General features: G+C 30.8%; 1 protein-coding gene across 1 annotated transcript in view; it reads left to right on the top strand.

The window, feature by feature from the left end:
* The first annotated feature begins 5,135 nt into the window (after positions 1-5,135).
* LOC124820130 (serine/threonine-protein kinase TOR) overlaps positions 5,136-12,523 on the top strand; it is a 29,594-nt gene continuing 22,206 nt past the window's right edge. The window contains exons 1-11 of the mRNA XM_088099971.1: positions 5,136-5,469; positions 5,568-5,906; positions 5,992-6,066; positions 6,294-6,466; positions 7,264-7,362; positions 8,659-8,818; positions 8,945-9,088; positions 9,232-9,401; positions 9,490-9,694; positions 9,821-10,015; positions 12,066-12,218. Of these exons, the coding sequence (XP_087956097.1) occupies positions 5,356-5,469; positions 5,568-5,906; positions 5,992-6,066; positions 6,294-6,466; positions 7,264-7,362; positions 8,659-8,818; positions 8,945-9,088; positions 9,232-9,401; positions 9,490-9,694; positions 9,821-10,015; positions 12,066-12,218 (1,827 nt within the window). The 5' untranslated portion in view covers positions 5,136-5,355. The remainder of the gene's footprint in view (positions 5,470-5,567; positions 5,907-5,991; positions 6,067-6,293; positions 6,467-7,263; positions 7,363-8,658; positions 8,819-8,944; positions 9,089-9,231; positions 9,402-9,489; positions 9,695-9,820; positions 10,016-12,065; positions 12,219-12,523) is intronic.

The raw sequence follows: 12,523 nt of genomic DNA on the forward strand, positions 1-12,523 counted from the left end.
TTTTATCCTAACATTTACTTTCTGCATCGATTTTGTACAATTAACTATACTCTGTTATTTTTCTTTTCGGTTGAAATATTGGTCATAGGATGAATTTCATTAGACAATACACGTTAATGGTAATATAATTACATTATAAACTGAGAATAAAATCATATAAAGAAACATCGAGATTTAAGATTGAGGAAAAGAAAATTGACGATGTTACCCAGTGAGACGTTTTAACTGTATTGAATTCTGATTTTCTAGGTTTATTCTCTTTCATTCCATTTGGGGTTTCTTTTGTAGACTTTTATTTCATACATATTGACGTACATTTCATTTTATGCATTATATTAAAGAATTTAATACCCATATGTTATGGGTATAAAAGTTTTTGTACTATTAATTAATCAAAAATCATATTTGATATATTTTTTAAATGGTTATTATTAAATTAATAATATTACCATACAAATCATTAATAGTTCTTACAACTATCTTCGGACATATTATTTATTTGACATAAAACTTTTGATGACTAAAACAGTGTGAACAATTGCGTGTGTTGGAGTATGTAAAACTCTTAGCCTTTTTAATATATCATTTCAAAAAACTAATCGTTTGATCTTTAAACTTTTATCAGTTTTGATATTTGTGGATAAAAAATTGCAGTTGAAACAAAAAACTCAACTTAAAAATAATAATTTAAATTCCTTAATACTGATCAATGATAAAGTTACTAACTATTTTACATATATGATGAAAAAATGGGTTGAACGAGAAATGAAAAAAATAATACAAGAAAAAGAAGATAGAAAATAATTTATTAAAAAATTAATTATTAGACTCTTAATTGAGTTTTCATTTCAAGGATGGAGTTAATCAGGAAGTTATAAATAGTTAATCTCCATGATGAATATAAAATAACATCTTGTGTGTAACTTCTTGTTATTTAAAGCTAATGATTAACTTCAACATTAAATATATACTTATCACATCTTTTTCTTTTCTACCAGCACACTTAAGCCGGAAACTCTAACCATGGTTCGTGTTAGGCTTAAAATTATATTGGTTTACAAAATTTTGTAATTTTTAAGATATATAATTACATTGAAATTAAATTTATTTTTTAAAATTAGTTTATTTTTAAAATATTTTGTTTGAATAGAAAAAATAATGAATTTTAATTATTTATTTAAATAAAGTATTTTAATTATTATTATATATAAAAATTTAGTTAAATGCTAAATAGTTGTTAAGAATTAAAAATTATAAAAATTAATTATTTCATATAATCGATTTGGATTGATGTTTTATTTTTGTCAAAATTTGTCACTTTTTTTAACCAATATTTAAAAAAAAATTATCGATGTCGAACACAATTATTTATGTTGACATTGATCAAGATTATTTATATGATCTTGATAATTGACGGTTTTTTCTAACTATTTTTATTAATGTCAAGTGACAATTTTCCAAGTATATTGATAAAATAACAATTATATATTAATGTTGGCTCATAGTTTTTCAATCTAATATTGAAAAAACAAACAAACTGTTGACAAAAATTAATATTTATGTTGATGATAACAAAATTAATTCAAGCATCATTAAAAAATAATCACGAAAAACATCAATTGAAAAAAAAAATACACCCACAACGAAGTAGTCTCCTCGGACATTGGTCTATAAAATTATAATTAATATCAAACAATAAATATTATTGATCTACAAAAATATATTATAACAACTTAAATTGAAAAATTAAGTGTATATATATAAAATAAATAAATAACTCAAATTGACGTCAACCAAAATAATCATCTTGTGTCTTGATTTTAGTAAAATAGACTAACAAAACCAAAATAAAAAATTAAGAAAATATATTCTCTTAATTGGGTCAAACCAAAATAATCATTTTCATTGTGTCTTGATTTTAGTCAAGTAGACTCACACTTTGATTCCCAGCAAAATTGGGTCACAGACACGCTAGGAATATATTCTCTCTGTTTTAATTGATTAAGGAACCAAATTAAACGATTAAAACAGTTACTAAAGCCTAATCAGTTATGAAAATAACATGATCGATTAAATGCGTCAATTTTGTAGCTAGGCTATATATGTGTTCTAACTCATTTTCAAGTACAAATAACATTTTCATTTTGTTTAAATTAAAACAAAAACACGTCCATAAGTGTATTGAACTAATAATTTTGTTATGACTAACTATGATATCTACACTTACTGGTGCACCCAGGTTACCATTCTTGTAAATTGTTTTTGTCTTTGGTAGGTAGGCAAGACTTTAAGAGGTGTGTGTATAGTCTATTTAGATTAGAACTATTGTGTATTAGAGTGTGATGAAGATACATGGATGGTTATTGTATTATCGACTATTATAATCGAGTGAATTTTCTCTAACATGTTATTTAACTCAGATTGTTGGAGAATGACTGGATGTAAACTCAATTAAAAGTTAAACCAATGCAGAATTGTTGTGTTCTTTTGCTTGTCCATACATTTTACTTTATTGGTCAGAAAAATCTTTTAAAACAATATCAAAAGTTTAAATAGTTTAAAATTTGTCAAAATCTAATTCACCCTTATTGAAATTGAGATATAAAAGTTTACATTTTGGCATATAATTAACAATTTAAGAATGTCATACTAATTTGTATATAAAACACTTGTAAATATTTATTCACGAATGTAATCTATTGGATATATATATATATATGGTTTGCTAATTTACGTAATGTTTTTTTCTAACGGTATATTTTAGCAAAGTGTACCAAGTTTTAATGGACAAAAAAATCTTCATTCAAAGAAAAACACACTTTAAACCCAAAGGTATTTTAATAATTTTAATATATAATTTAAAATAAAAAAAAGTTCGTTATTTATTAATAACTACCTTTTAATTTTTATTTTAAGAAAACTAATAACTCTACTTTAATCCTAAACCCTAAACCGGAAACCCTAGACCATAGACCATAAATTCTAAACTCTAAACCTTAACCCTTAAATAAAAAAAAAAATAAAAGGTGGTAAATAACTAACTTTTATTTTTTTATTTTAAATTAAATATTAAAATTATTAAAATACTCTTATGTTTTTCTTTAAATGCAAATTTTTTGTCCATTAAAACTTGGTACACTTTGCTAAAATATACCGACTAAAAAAGACCTTACGAATTTTATAAATATTTCGTTATTGTGATGAATTTATTTTATTATGATATCATTTTATACTTAGTTGATTAAAGGGATTAGAAAGATATGTTTTTTTTTTAAAATAATACATATGTTTATGTACATTATGATTAGGCAGCCATGATTATGGGAGTAGATTAGATGGTGCCAAACTCAAACTATTTTAATTAGAAAGTGTACTGCACAGAGACTGATCGGTCAAGGAATGAACTGAACGGTTAAGATTAACTGTTGTAAGGCAATAAAAAACATCACAATTAAATTCATAATCAGATTTAAAATAATTTAAACAGTAGTAAGACGACTCTAATAAAATATCTAATAAAAAATTATAAATAAAAAGTCTAAATAAAATAACATGTTATATTATTTACATATTTATTGTGTATGCGTTAAGATCTGAACTAGTTTATATTATTCTCAATTGGTGTGATGAACAGAAAACAAACTTAAAGACAAAAAAAATTTGAATGATAGTCCATTGGAAGTGATTGATCGCTCCTACTTTCATTCTATCTTGAATTGTAAACATTTTTATTCAATATAATTAGGTTCACATTATTTCGAGGACATTATAATTTGAATTGTAAATATTTTTATTTAATATAATTAGTTTGGCAGTATTTCGAAGACATTATAATTTGAATTGTAAACGTTTTTATTCGGTATAATTAGATTGACAGTATTTCGAAGACATCATAATTTGAATGGCAAACATTTATATTCAAAGTATTCCGAGGACATTATAATTTAATTACATAAAAACATATTTTGAAATGAAAAATACTCGTAATAATTAATTACAAAATTTGGTTGTGAATACCAACCTAGTTTCACAAGTGTATTTTTAATAACTTTAATTATTGTGAACTATTTGGCTTTGTGATAATTAAATTTTAGGAATGTTACATTTAAAAGGTTTGTTTATATGTTCATCACAAACAAATTATTCTCTTAAAGATTATTTTTCATTTAATTTAAAAATTTAAATTTAACAATCTCTTTGTTACACACACACACACACACACACACACACACATATATATATATATATATATATATATATATATATATATATAATATTTTATAATTTATTGAGAATATTATTTATAAAAATATATCCCTTAACTTTTTTAAAAAAATTATTTATATTTTGTGAGTATATTAATTAAATTCAAGGCGTACAATAAGACAAATTGTTTAATATATTAATTTGAGCATAATAAAAATACACACACATAGGCTTGGAGAATGGTCATTTGTTTTAACAATCATTTAAACATCACACTACCTGTAAATTAAAATATAAAAAAGTTATAAATATAAATATAATAGTAAAATTTGATAATTGTTGACTTGTTAAGTTATAGGGTTACAAATAACTTATTAAGTTTTTTTTATTAAGGTAGAATAATGAATTCAAAATTTTATTTACATTGAAAATACACAAAAATATCCATGTTACTATTTTTTGTGGTTTTAATATTTGTAATGTGGATGAATTTATAGTGAATTTACATTTAATATTAGATTAAACTTATGCGATTTTTTAAATTTAAGTATAAAAAATATATGTTTTGTAAATCGTGGTCATGGTATTAAAAACATATACGATGCTGTTTTGAAAAATACCTTTTGAATATATGATTATATTACTTTTTAGAAAGACTTATATTAATATTGTATTTTTACATTTATATATCTAAATTAACCCTAATTTCTTATTTTGACAACTTTATTTTATTTGATTTTCTCTAAAAAATACTTTAGTATTTTTTTATATATTTTTGTGATACCAATACAATTAGGATATACAAGTTCTTAATAATGATTAACATATAATAATATAACAGTTGTCGTTGGTATTAAAAATGAGATAAAAATAAAACTAGAAATGAGAAATATATATAGTAAAGTTGTTGGTGGGTGTGAATTACATTCGAGGGTGTGATACCCAGAGGTAGTCCACCTGACGACCTCCTTATTTTATACTGAATCCCTCACTTGAGAAGTAGGTTTGTCTGAGTGGCAGGCGATGCAACGATGTCGGACTCTAGACTACCCTTCCCTCCCATTCTGAAATATTCTCTCACTCTTCTTCCTTCTCATTAATACTTCTACACTCTCTCACTAATTTAGGGCTCAGCTTTTACCCGAATAAATGGCAACGGCGTCTCAGTCCCACCGTTACACAGGCCCGCCCTCCGCCGGACCGGGACCCGGCGATGCTCTCAACCGTATTCTTGCTGATTTATGCACTCGCGGCACTCCCAAGGTAATCACACAGTGCCACTCTCTCTTTCTTTCTTTCATTCTTTATACGTCAATTCAATTCGTATCATATGGATCACTTTACTTCACTCCCTTTCTCAGGAGGGTGCTTCTCTTGCACTAAAGAAGCATGTGGAGGAAGAAGCTCGTGACATTAGCGGCGAAGCATTTTCTCGATTTATGGATCAGTTGTATGATAGGATATCCTGCCTTTTGGATAGCAGCGACGTGGCAGAGAATCTGGGAGCGCTGAGAGCTATTGACGAGTTGATAGATGTGGCGCTTGGGGAGAATGCTTCCAAGGTCTCCAGATTTTCCAGCTACATGCGAATTGTCTTCGATACAAAGCGTGATCCTGAAATCTTGGTTCTTGCTAGTAGGGTTCTTGGTCATCTTGCTAGGGCTGGCGGGGCCATGACCGCAGATGAAGTCGAACGCCAGGTTCTTGCTCTGCATCTTTTTTCTTTTCTCTTCAACTTCACTACACTCTGCTGATTTTTATTTTTCCTTTGCCCTTCCTTTTCAGGTTAAAATTGCCTTGGATTGGCTTCGAGGGAATAGAGTGGAGTATCGTCGATTTGCTGCTGTCTTAATCTTGAAAGTAAGTGCCATTACTATTGTTCTTATTTTGATGAGAATTGCTCGATGTTTTGATTCTTGAGTTTCATCTTGTAACGGGTGAGTTTTATCCTGCCTGTTTTCATCATTTTGGAATTTATTTATTCTCAAATTCTTTCAATGAATTTCGAGTGTGTCTTAATGCCATCACAACTTTAGAACCGCTCTTTTCCTAAGAATACGTACCGTCTTTTGATTTTGGTCATGCAGGAAATGGCAGAAAATGCTTCCACTGTGTTCAATGTCCATGTGCCAGAGTTTGTCGATGCTATCTGGGTTGCTCTGAGAGATCAAGCGTTGCCAGTTCGTGAGCGGGCCGTGGAGGCATTACGAGCTTGCCTTCGTGTTATTGAGAAGCGCGAGACACGATGGCGTGTGCAGTGGTTAGTTCTTAACTTGTTAGGATGTGTAACATGTAAAGCTATAGTAAATACGAAGCTGGTAGGCGGTAGTAATGTTTTTTTGCCGCTAGCCTCTGGTGACGGTTGATGTACTTAGACTAGATGAATTTCAAATAAACTCTTTCACTTAAAAGTTTGAAAAATCAAATTAAAGGTTGATTGTATACATGTAATATTATTCAACAGCTTGCCAGCTATAGTCAGTAGACTCAATCAATGAATATACTTTGAAAGCTGATGTTCTCATCGTAACCACGAATTATTGATTATGGCAGCCATTTTGTGATAATTTATTTCTTCGTGATAATGATAAAATGCAATTTCATTCAACTAACAATGTCAAAGTTGTTTGTTATTTCAAACAAGGAGTTCTTCTGTTTGCTGCCCCAGATAATGCTTGGTTCTGCTGTAATAAATTGCACCAAATTTGTCATTAAGTCATTGAGCTTTTTACTTTGTTGCGTGTTCTCCATGCTGTTAATAAAAAGTATGGGCTGGGCCAGTAATCAATAAAAGTTTAATATAATTGGCCTGTGAGTAACTACAGAAAAGGGTATATCTTTGGTCATTTGAATCCACATTGATGGTTATGCTGTTGATATTGAGGGATCAAGCAGGCCAGGGCTTTCTGTGAGGTTTTGATTAGCATAAGTATGCTGTTGTGTTTCCGGAAATCTGATTTATATCGCTTTCATCCTTCATTATGCATGTTGATTATATGATTTATTGCACAATATGCTTTACTAGAGAGGAATCCTTCATTTTCTTTTTGATGATAGGTACTATCGAATGTTTGAAGCAACGCAAGATGGGTTGGGTAAAAATGCACCTGTGCACAGCATACATGGTTCACTTCTTGCTGTTGGAGAGCTTTTGAGGTTAATAGAATTTTCAACATACGCATTGTTGATATGCAGATTTTTTTTTTGATATTTTCAATCTAGAATTCTACATAAACAGTGTCTGTTTTCCTTTTTGTGATCATTAGTTTATTATATGCTTGTGTATGTGGAGTGCATGTGTGTTTTGGTAGGAAAAAAGGGGTTTCCGAAAAGATCACAATCTCCACCCCAAACAATGTTGTTAGAAGAGGTCACCATGTCTTTTTGAAACTCATTGCACTAGTTCTGCTTTTTGGACACAATTGGAGCTGCAATAGCCTCTACTGAAAACAGATATGCGGTTTGGATTTTTAATCTTGTTGTTTCACTATAATGTGCTATTGGTGACTGTTACCATCGCTAGGCAACATGTGTGGCACCAAATGTTTTGTCCTTCACGAAATCGTGATTTAGACAAGAAAAAATTATGTTGTAATGTATGCTAAACATGAAATGGGATCTTAATATCAGTTTTACTGACTATACAGGACTATTGTTGGAACTATTTGATTTTTGATCCTATTTGAAGTATTAAAATCCACCTCTGTTCTTTCAATTACCCGATTTCTCTTGATGAAAGCTTAAAGAACTCCTGTGAATTTGTTATCATCCATCAACTGTGATTGAATTTACTCTTTGATTTAGTACGTATAGTCATCAACCAAGTGTAATGTGTCTTCTTGACATAGCCGATGATGGAGATAGTGTTATCAACCATATATTGCAAATTTGTAAATAGTTAATTTATATAAGAATGCAGTAAAATCAAGAGTTGGTTTACTGTAATAAATTTATCCTTTTTTTTATATACTTGAATTATGAAATTTGTTGCAGATACTAGTTATTAATCTTTTCACACTATTTTGTTAGAGAATTGGATAATATTTAGATGAAGTAGAATAGAAAAATAAATAGGAACTTTATTGATTTTATTCTGTTTTCAAGATCTAAATAACAGAGATATCACAGGTCCAAGACAGAAGAAAACCAGGAAGTGTACAAAAGGGAACTCAACACTTAGGAAATTTGAGAGTCCTTGTTCTCCTTAACTTTTCTCTACAATTTTCAGTCAATACTCTATTAGCCACTGAAACACTATCACATAGTGGTTAAAATTTTCTAAACTAACTGACAGCTTAACCAATCATTTCTCAAATCATAACCATCCTTGCTGTTATGACGACTGTAAAAAAATTAACTACCCTGGTCCCTGAATGTTTTCTATTCTTTATAGTAAGAAATCTCTTACCGTGGTGTGCTATCATTCATATATCTCTAATTATGGCTGTGCAGGAATACTGGTGAATTTATGATGTCGAGATACCGTGAAGTTGCTGAAATTGTTCTTAGATACCTTGAGCACAGGGATCGCCTTGTTCGCCTGAGCATAACTTCATTGTTGCCTCGCATTGCACATTTTCTACGGGATCGTTTCGTCACCAACTACTTAACTGTATGTGAATGCTGCTCTATTACTTTATTATGCTTTCTTAGTCTGAGATGACTTGGAAAATGAAGACTATTGAGGAAGTTCAAAATTTATTTGTTTGAGTGCCCATGGAGATGAAATTCCTTGCAGATATGCATGGATCATATTCTTTCTGTCTTGAAAGCACCACAAGATCGTGATAGTGGGTTCATTGCACTCGGAGAGATGGCCGGGGCACTGGATGGGGAACTCATCCATTATTTGCCGACAATAACTACTCACTTACGTGAGGCGGTATGTTTCAGTCACTGTTATTGGATGCTAGTTTTGTGCCATAATTTTGTTTTTGTGCATTGCATTTCTTATTTAGAGAAGTGCTTGGTTATTTCGTCCTATTAAGGATCTGAATTGACAGTTTGGTCATTTTGTTCATGTAGATTGCTCCACGTAGGATCAAACCTTCACTTGAGGCCCTGGCTTGTGTTGGAAGTATTGCTAAAGCAATGGGCTCAGCAATGGAACCTCATGTACGAGGACTTTTGGATATAATGTTTTCTACTGGCCTTTCTATGGTGCTTGTGGAAGCCCTGGAGCAAATAAGTACCAGGTATAGTGTTGGCTTAGAGCAAAGTCTATAACCTTTATTGTGATTGATTTTGAAAGGCATATTTATCATTGTTTTATTTTTTATGCAGCATTCCGTCTCTGCTGCCAACCATTCAAGACCGGTTACTAGACAGCATATCTATGGTTCTTTCTAAATCCCATTATCATCCGGGGAAGTCTTCACAAAGTATGGGCAGAGGGACAATAGTAAATACACCTCAGCAAGTCTCAGAGCTTAATGGCTCTGCTCTTATACAACTTGCTTTGCAAACTCTTGCTCATTTTAACTTTAAGGTTTTGAATGCTTATTTTCTTTATTGACATTCATATTTGTTAAAAAAATTTATTTTTGTTTATTTTTTATTTACAAGTTGGGAATTACTAGAGGTTTAATTTCATTTTATTCTGTTGACATAATAGGGCCATGAGCTACTTGAGTTTGCTAGAGAATCAGTTGTTGTCTATTTGGATGATGAGGATGGGGCTACACGAAAAGATGCAGCTCTATGTTGTTGCAGATTAATTGCCAGTTCTTTCTCTGCTATAGCATGCACACATTTTGGTTCTAGCAGGCTGACTCGTTCAGGGGGGAAGCGCAGGCGCCTTGTTGAGGAGGTTTTGTGATTTCACACATCTTATATCTTTTGTTCAGTTTCATTTTTAAGAAATATTACTACCCGTTCTTTAAGGTTTTATTTTCTGGGAGAAGCTTTTTTAATTGGTGTTCTTTACTTGGTTTTGGTCATTAGATTTCTAACTTTGATAGGGTTTTTGCTTGTGAAATTGGATTGTCATATTATATAGTTTATGCTGAACTGTGAACCTATTTAAGCTAGCAGAAAGAAGTCAGAAGTTGAGACAGTTTTTCTTTGTTACTTTTAAAGGTTAGCAAGTTCGTAAAAAGAATGACCAAGAAAATGAAGGAAAGTCAAGCAACGTAAAAACCAGAGTATTATTTCCACTAAGCTGTGTATTTCATATCGGTTGAGCCCAATGTTGAGTTATTAGGTCATGTAAGATATGCTGATAAAGTTAGTTCTCTATTAGGATTGGTTTCTTTGAAGATATTAATCTTAAAATAATCCGAGAGGGAATACAATTTGATGCTACTGGTTCTGAAGTTAGACAAAGAGTAGAAGAATTATTGAACCCTAAGTTCAAACCCTGTCATAATATGAGTATGTATAGCACTGGATTACGGTAGATTACAAAGATGGATACGCTCCCATGTACCCACTAGAAAAGTGTGACACCCCCTTAATTTGCTTTTATTGTTTATCGGTGTTCCTTGTTTAGTAAATAACAGTGATATCTGCCAGTTTCCATTCCTCTTATTATATAGATGTTATTATTCCCTGCATACCTCTTGACTCTCCTTTGGTAGACCTGCTTAAACCTATTACAATTTCTTTCTCTAACGAGAGTCATATTAAGGAGGGGATTTTAAGTCTAACTCAATCCTATAAAACCGACTTATAAAGTGAGGTTTATATCTACACACACATAATATTCTAAATTAGTTTTATCTATAATCGATGGGAGATTTTCAATAGGTTATATGGATAATATTTTGCTAGGATTTGTGTTAAGAGCAGTTGGTTTGTAATCTAAAGAAGTTATTGGTGCATGGTGCAATTTCATAATTAGATTTGCAAATCCATTTTCTAAATGTTGAATTGTGGAATAGGTTTTTATTCAAAATTTGTTAGGAGTTAGCGAATATATATTTCTCCCCCTATGTATGAGGTGCTGTTGGAAAGAAATGAATTCCCCCAGCTTAGTTCTCTTAATTTTTGGGGATGTTCAGATATGTTCCTATATTTAAAATTGTTGTAATTGGATGCCCAGCATAATCCTCGGCAATATTCTTTAAAATTTGTAGTGGGGTTCTAACTGTTCTAGTATTTGAGCATCATGATATTTTCTAATTGTAAGATGAATTCAGTGACCTAATCAGTTTTTTTTTTACTATATGGGTTTTAAATCCAATTCATCTGGTTTACAGTTTCAACATCTCCTATATGGCAGGGACCTTTTTTGAAAATTTTAAAACCAATGGATTCATTTGAACATCCAAAAAATATAGCGGCGTGCAGATTTATCTGCCAATATTTTTTCAAAATAGTTGTGTGCCACCAAAGTACTTATTAATTAGCTTTGTAAAGGTTGTTAAGGAAATCATGGGTTTCTAGAATTGGTTTGGTAATTTTTTCAAAATACGGTTAATGTTGCTTTGTAGGTGTGTTGCATTTTTTTATGCTTTTTGTTCTTTTATTAGCATTAAATATTACGAAATGATTGGATATGAAGAGACATTTATCTGACACCTATCATGGATGAGATGTTAGAAAATTGGTCAAGGTAGTTTCGACACATGTAAGAAGGCCACATGAGGCACTGGGGAGGAGAGTAGATTAAATGGTTTTTAATCCTGTGAAAAGAAATAAAGGGAGCACGAAATGAATTTAGAGGAAATCACTAAAAAGGGATCTCGTATAGAAAAATATTCCTGAAAATATGTACTTTGATGGAGTCCAATGACGATGTGTGATCCATGTGACTGGCCTCACCTAGTGGGATAGGATTATTGTTATTTTGTTTAGTCCTTTTTTTCTTGTGATGATATATGATATGCTTGTTGCTAACTGGTTTTGACTTTCTGAAGCTTGTGGAGAAGCTTCTTATTTCTGCTGTTGCAGATGCTGATGTTACTGTTCGACACTCTATCTTTACTTCTCTCCATGGGGATAGAGGTTTTGATGAGTATTTGGCCCAGGCTGATAACCTGAATGCAGTATTTGCTGCTTTAAATGATGAGGTATTAGAACTAACATACCTTGTATTGGGATGATGCTATTTTTCCTTTAGATTTATATTTTGTATTGTTTAATCTTCAGTAGGCTCTATTGGCTGATTTGTGTATGGGCAGTTGCCTTGAATTTTTCTTCAAGGGTGGTAATTGGATATTTTGGGGATAACACATCTGTTTTTTTACTTCAGAAATGGTGCATGATGAATAAGTTGGCACACAGCTTTTAGTGGCCCTCTTGTTGTGTTTGATGCTGAAACTTTATGTTTCCTTCACTTTTTAAATAATAATAAGTTTTTTGTAATGTGTGCCTA

This window comes from Vigna umbellata, chromosome 10 (assembly GCF_029865625.1).
Source record: "Vigna umbellata cultivar VRB3 chromosome 10, Vumbellata_1.0, whole genome shotgun sequence".
Classification (NCBI taxonomy): domain Eukaryota; kingdom Viridiplantae; phylum Streptophyta; class Magnoliopsida; order Fabales; family Fabaceae; genus Vigna; species Vigna umbellata.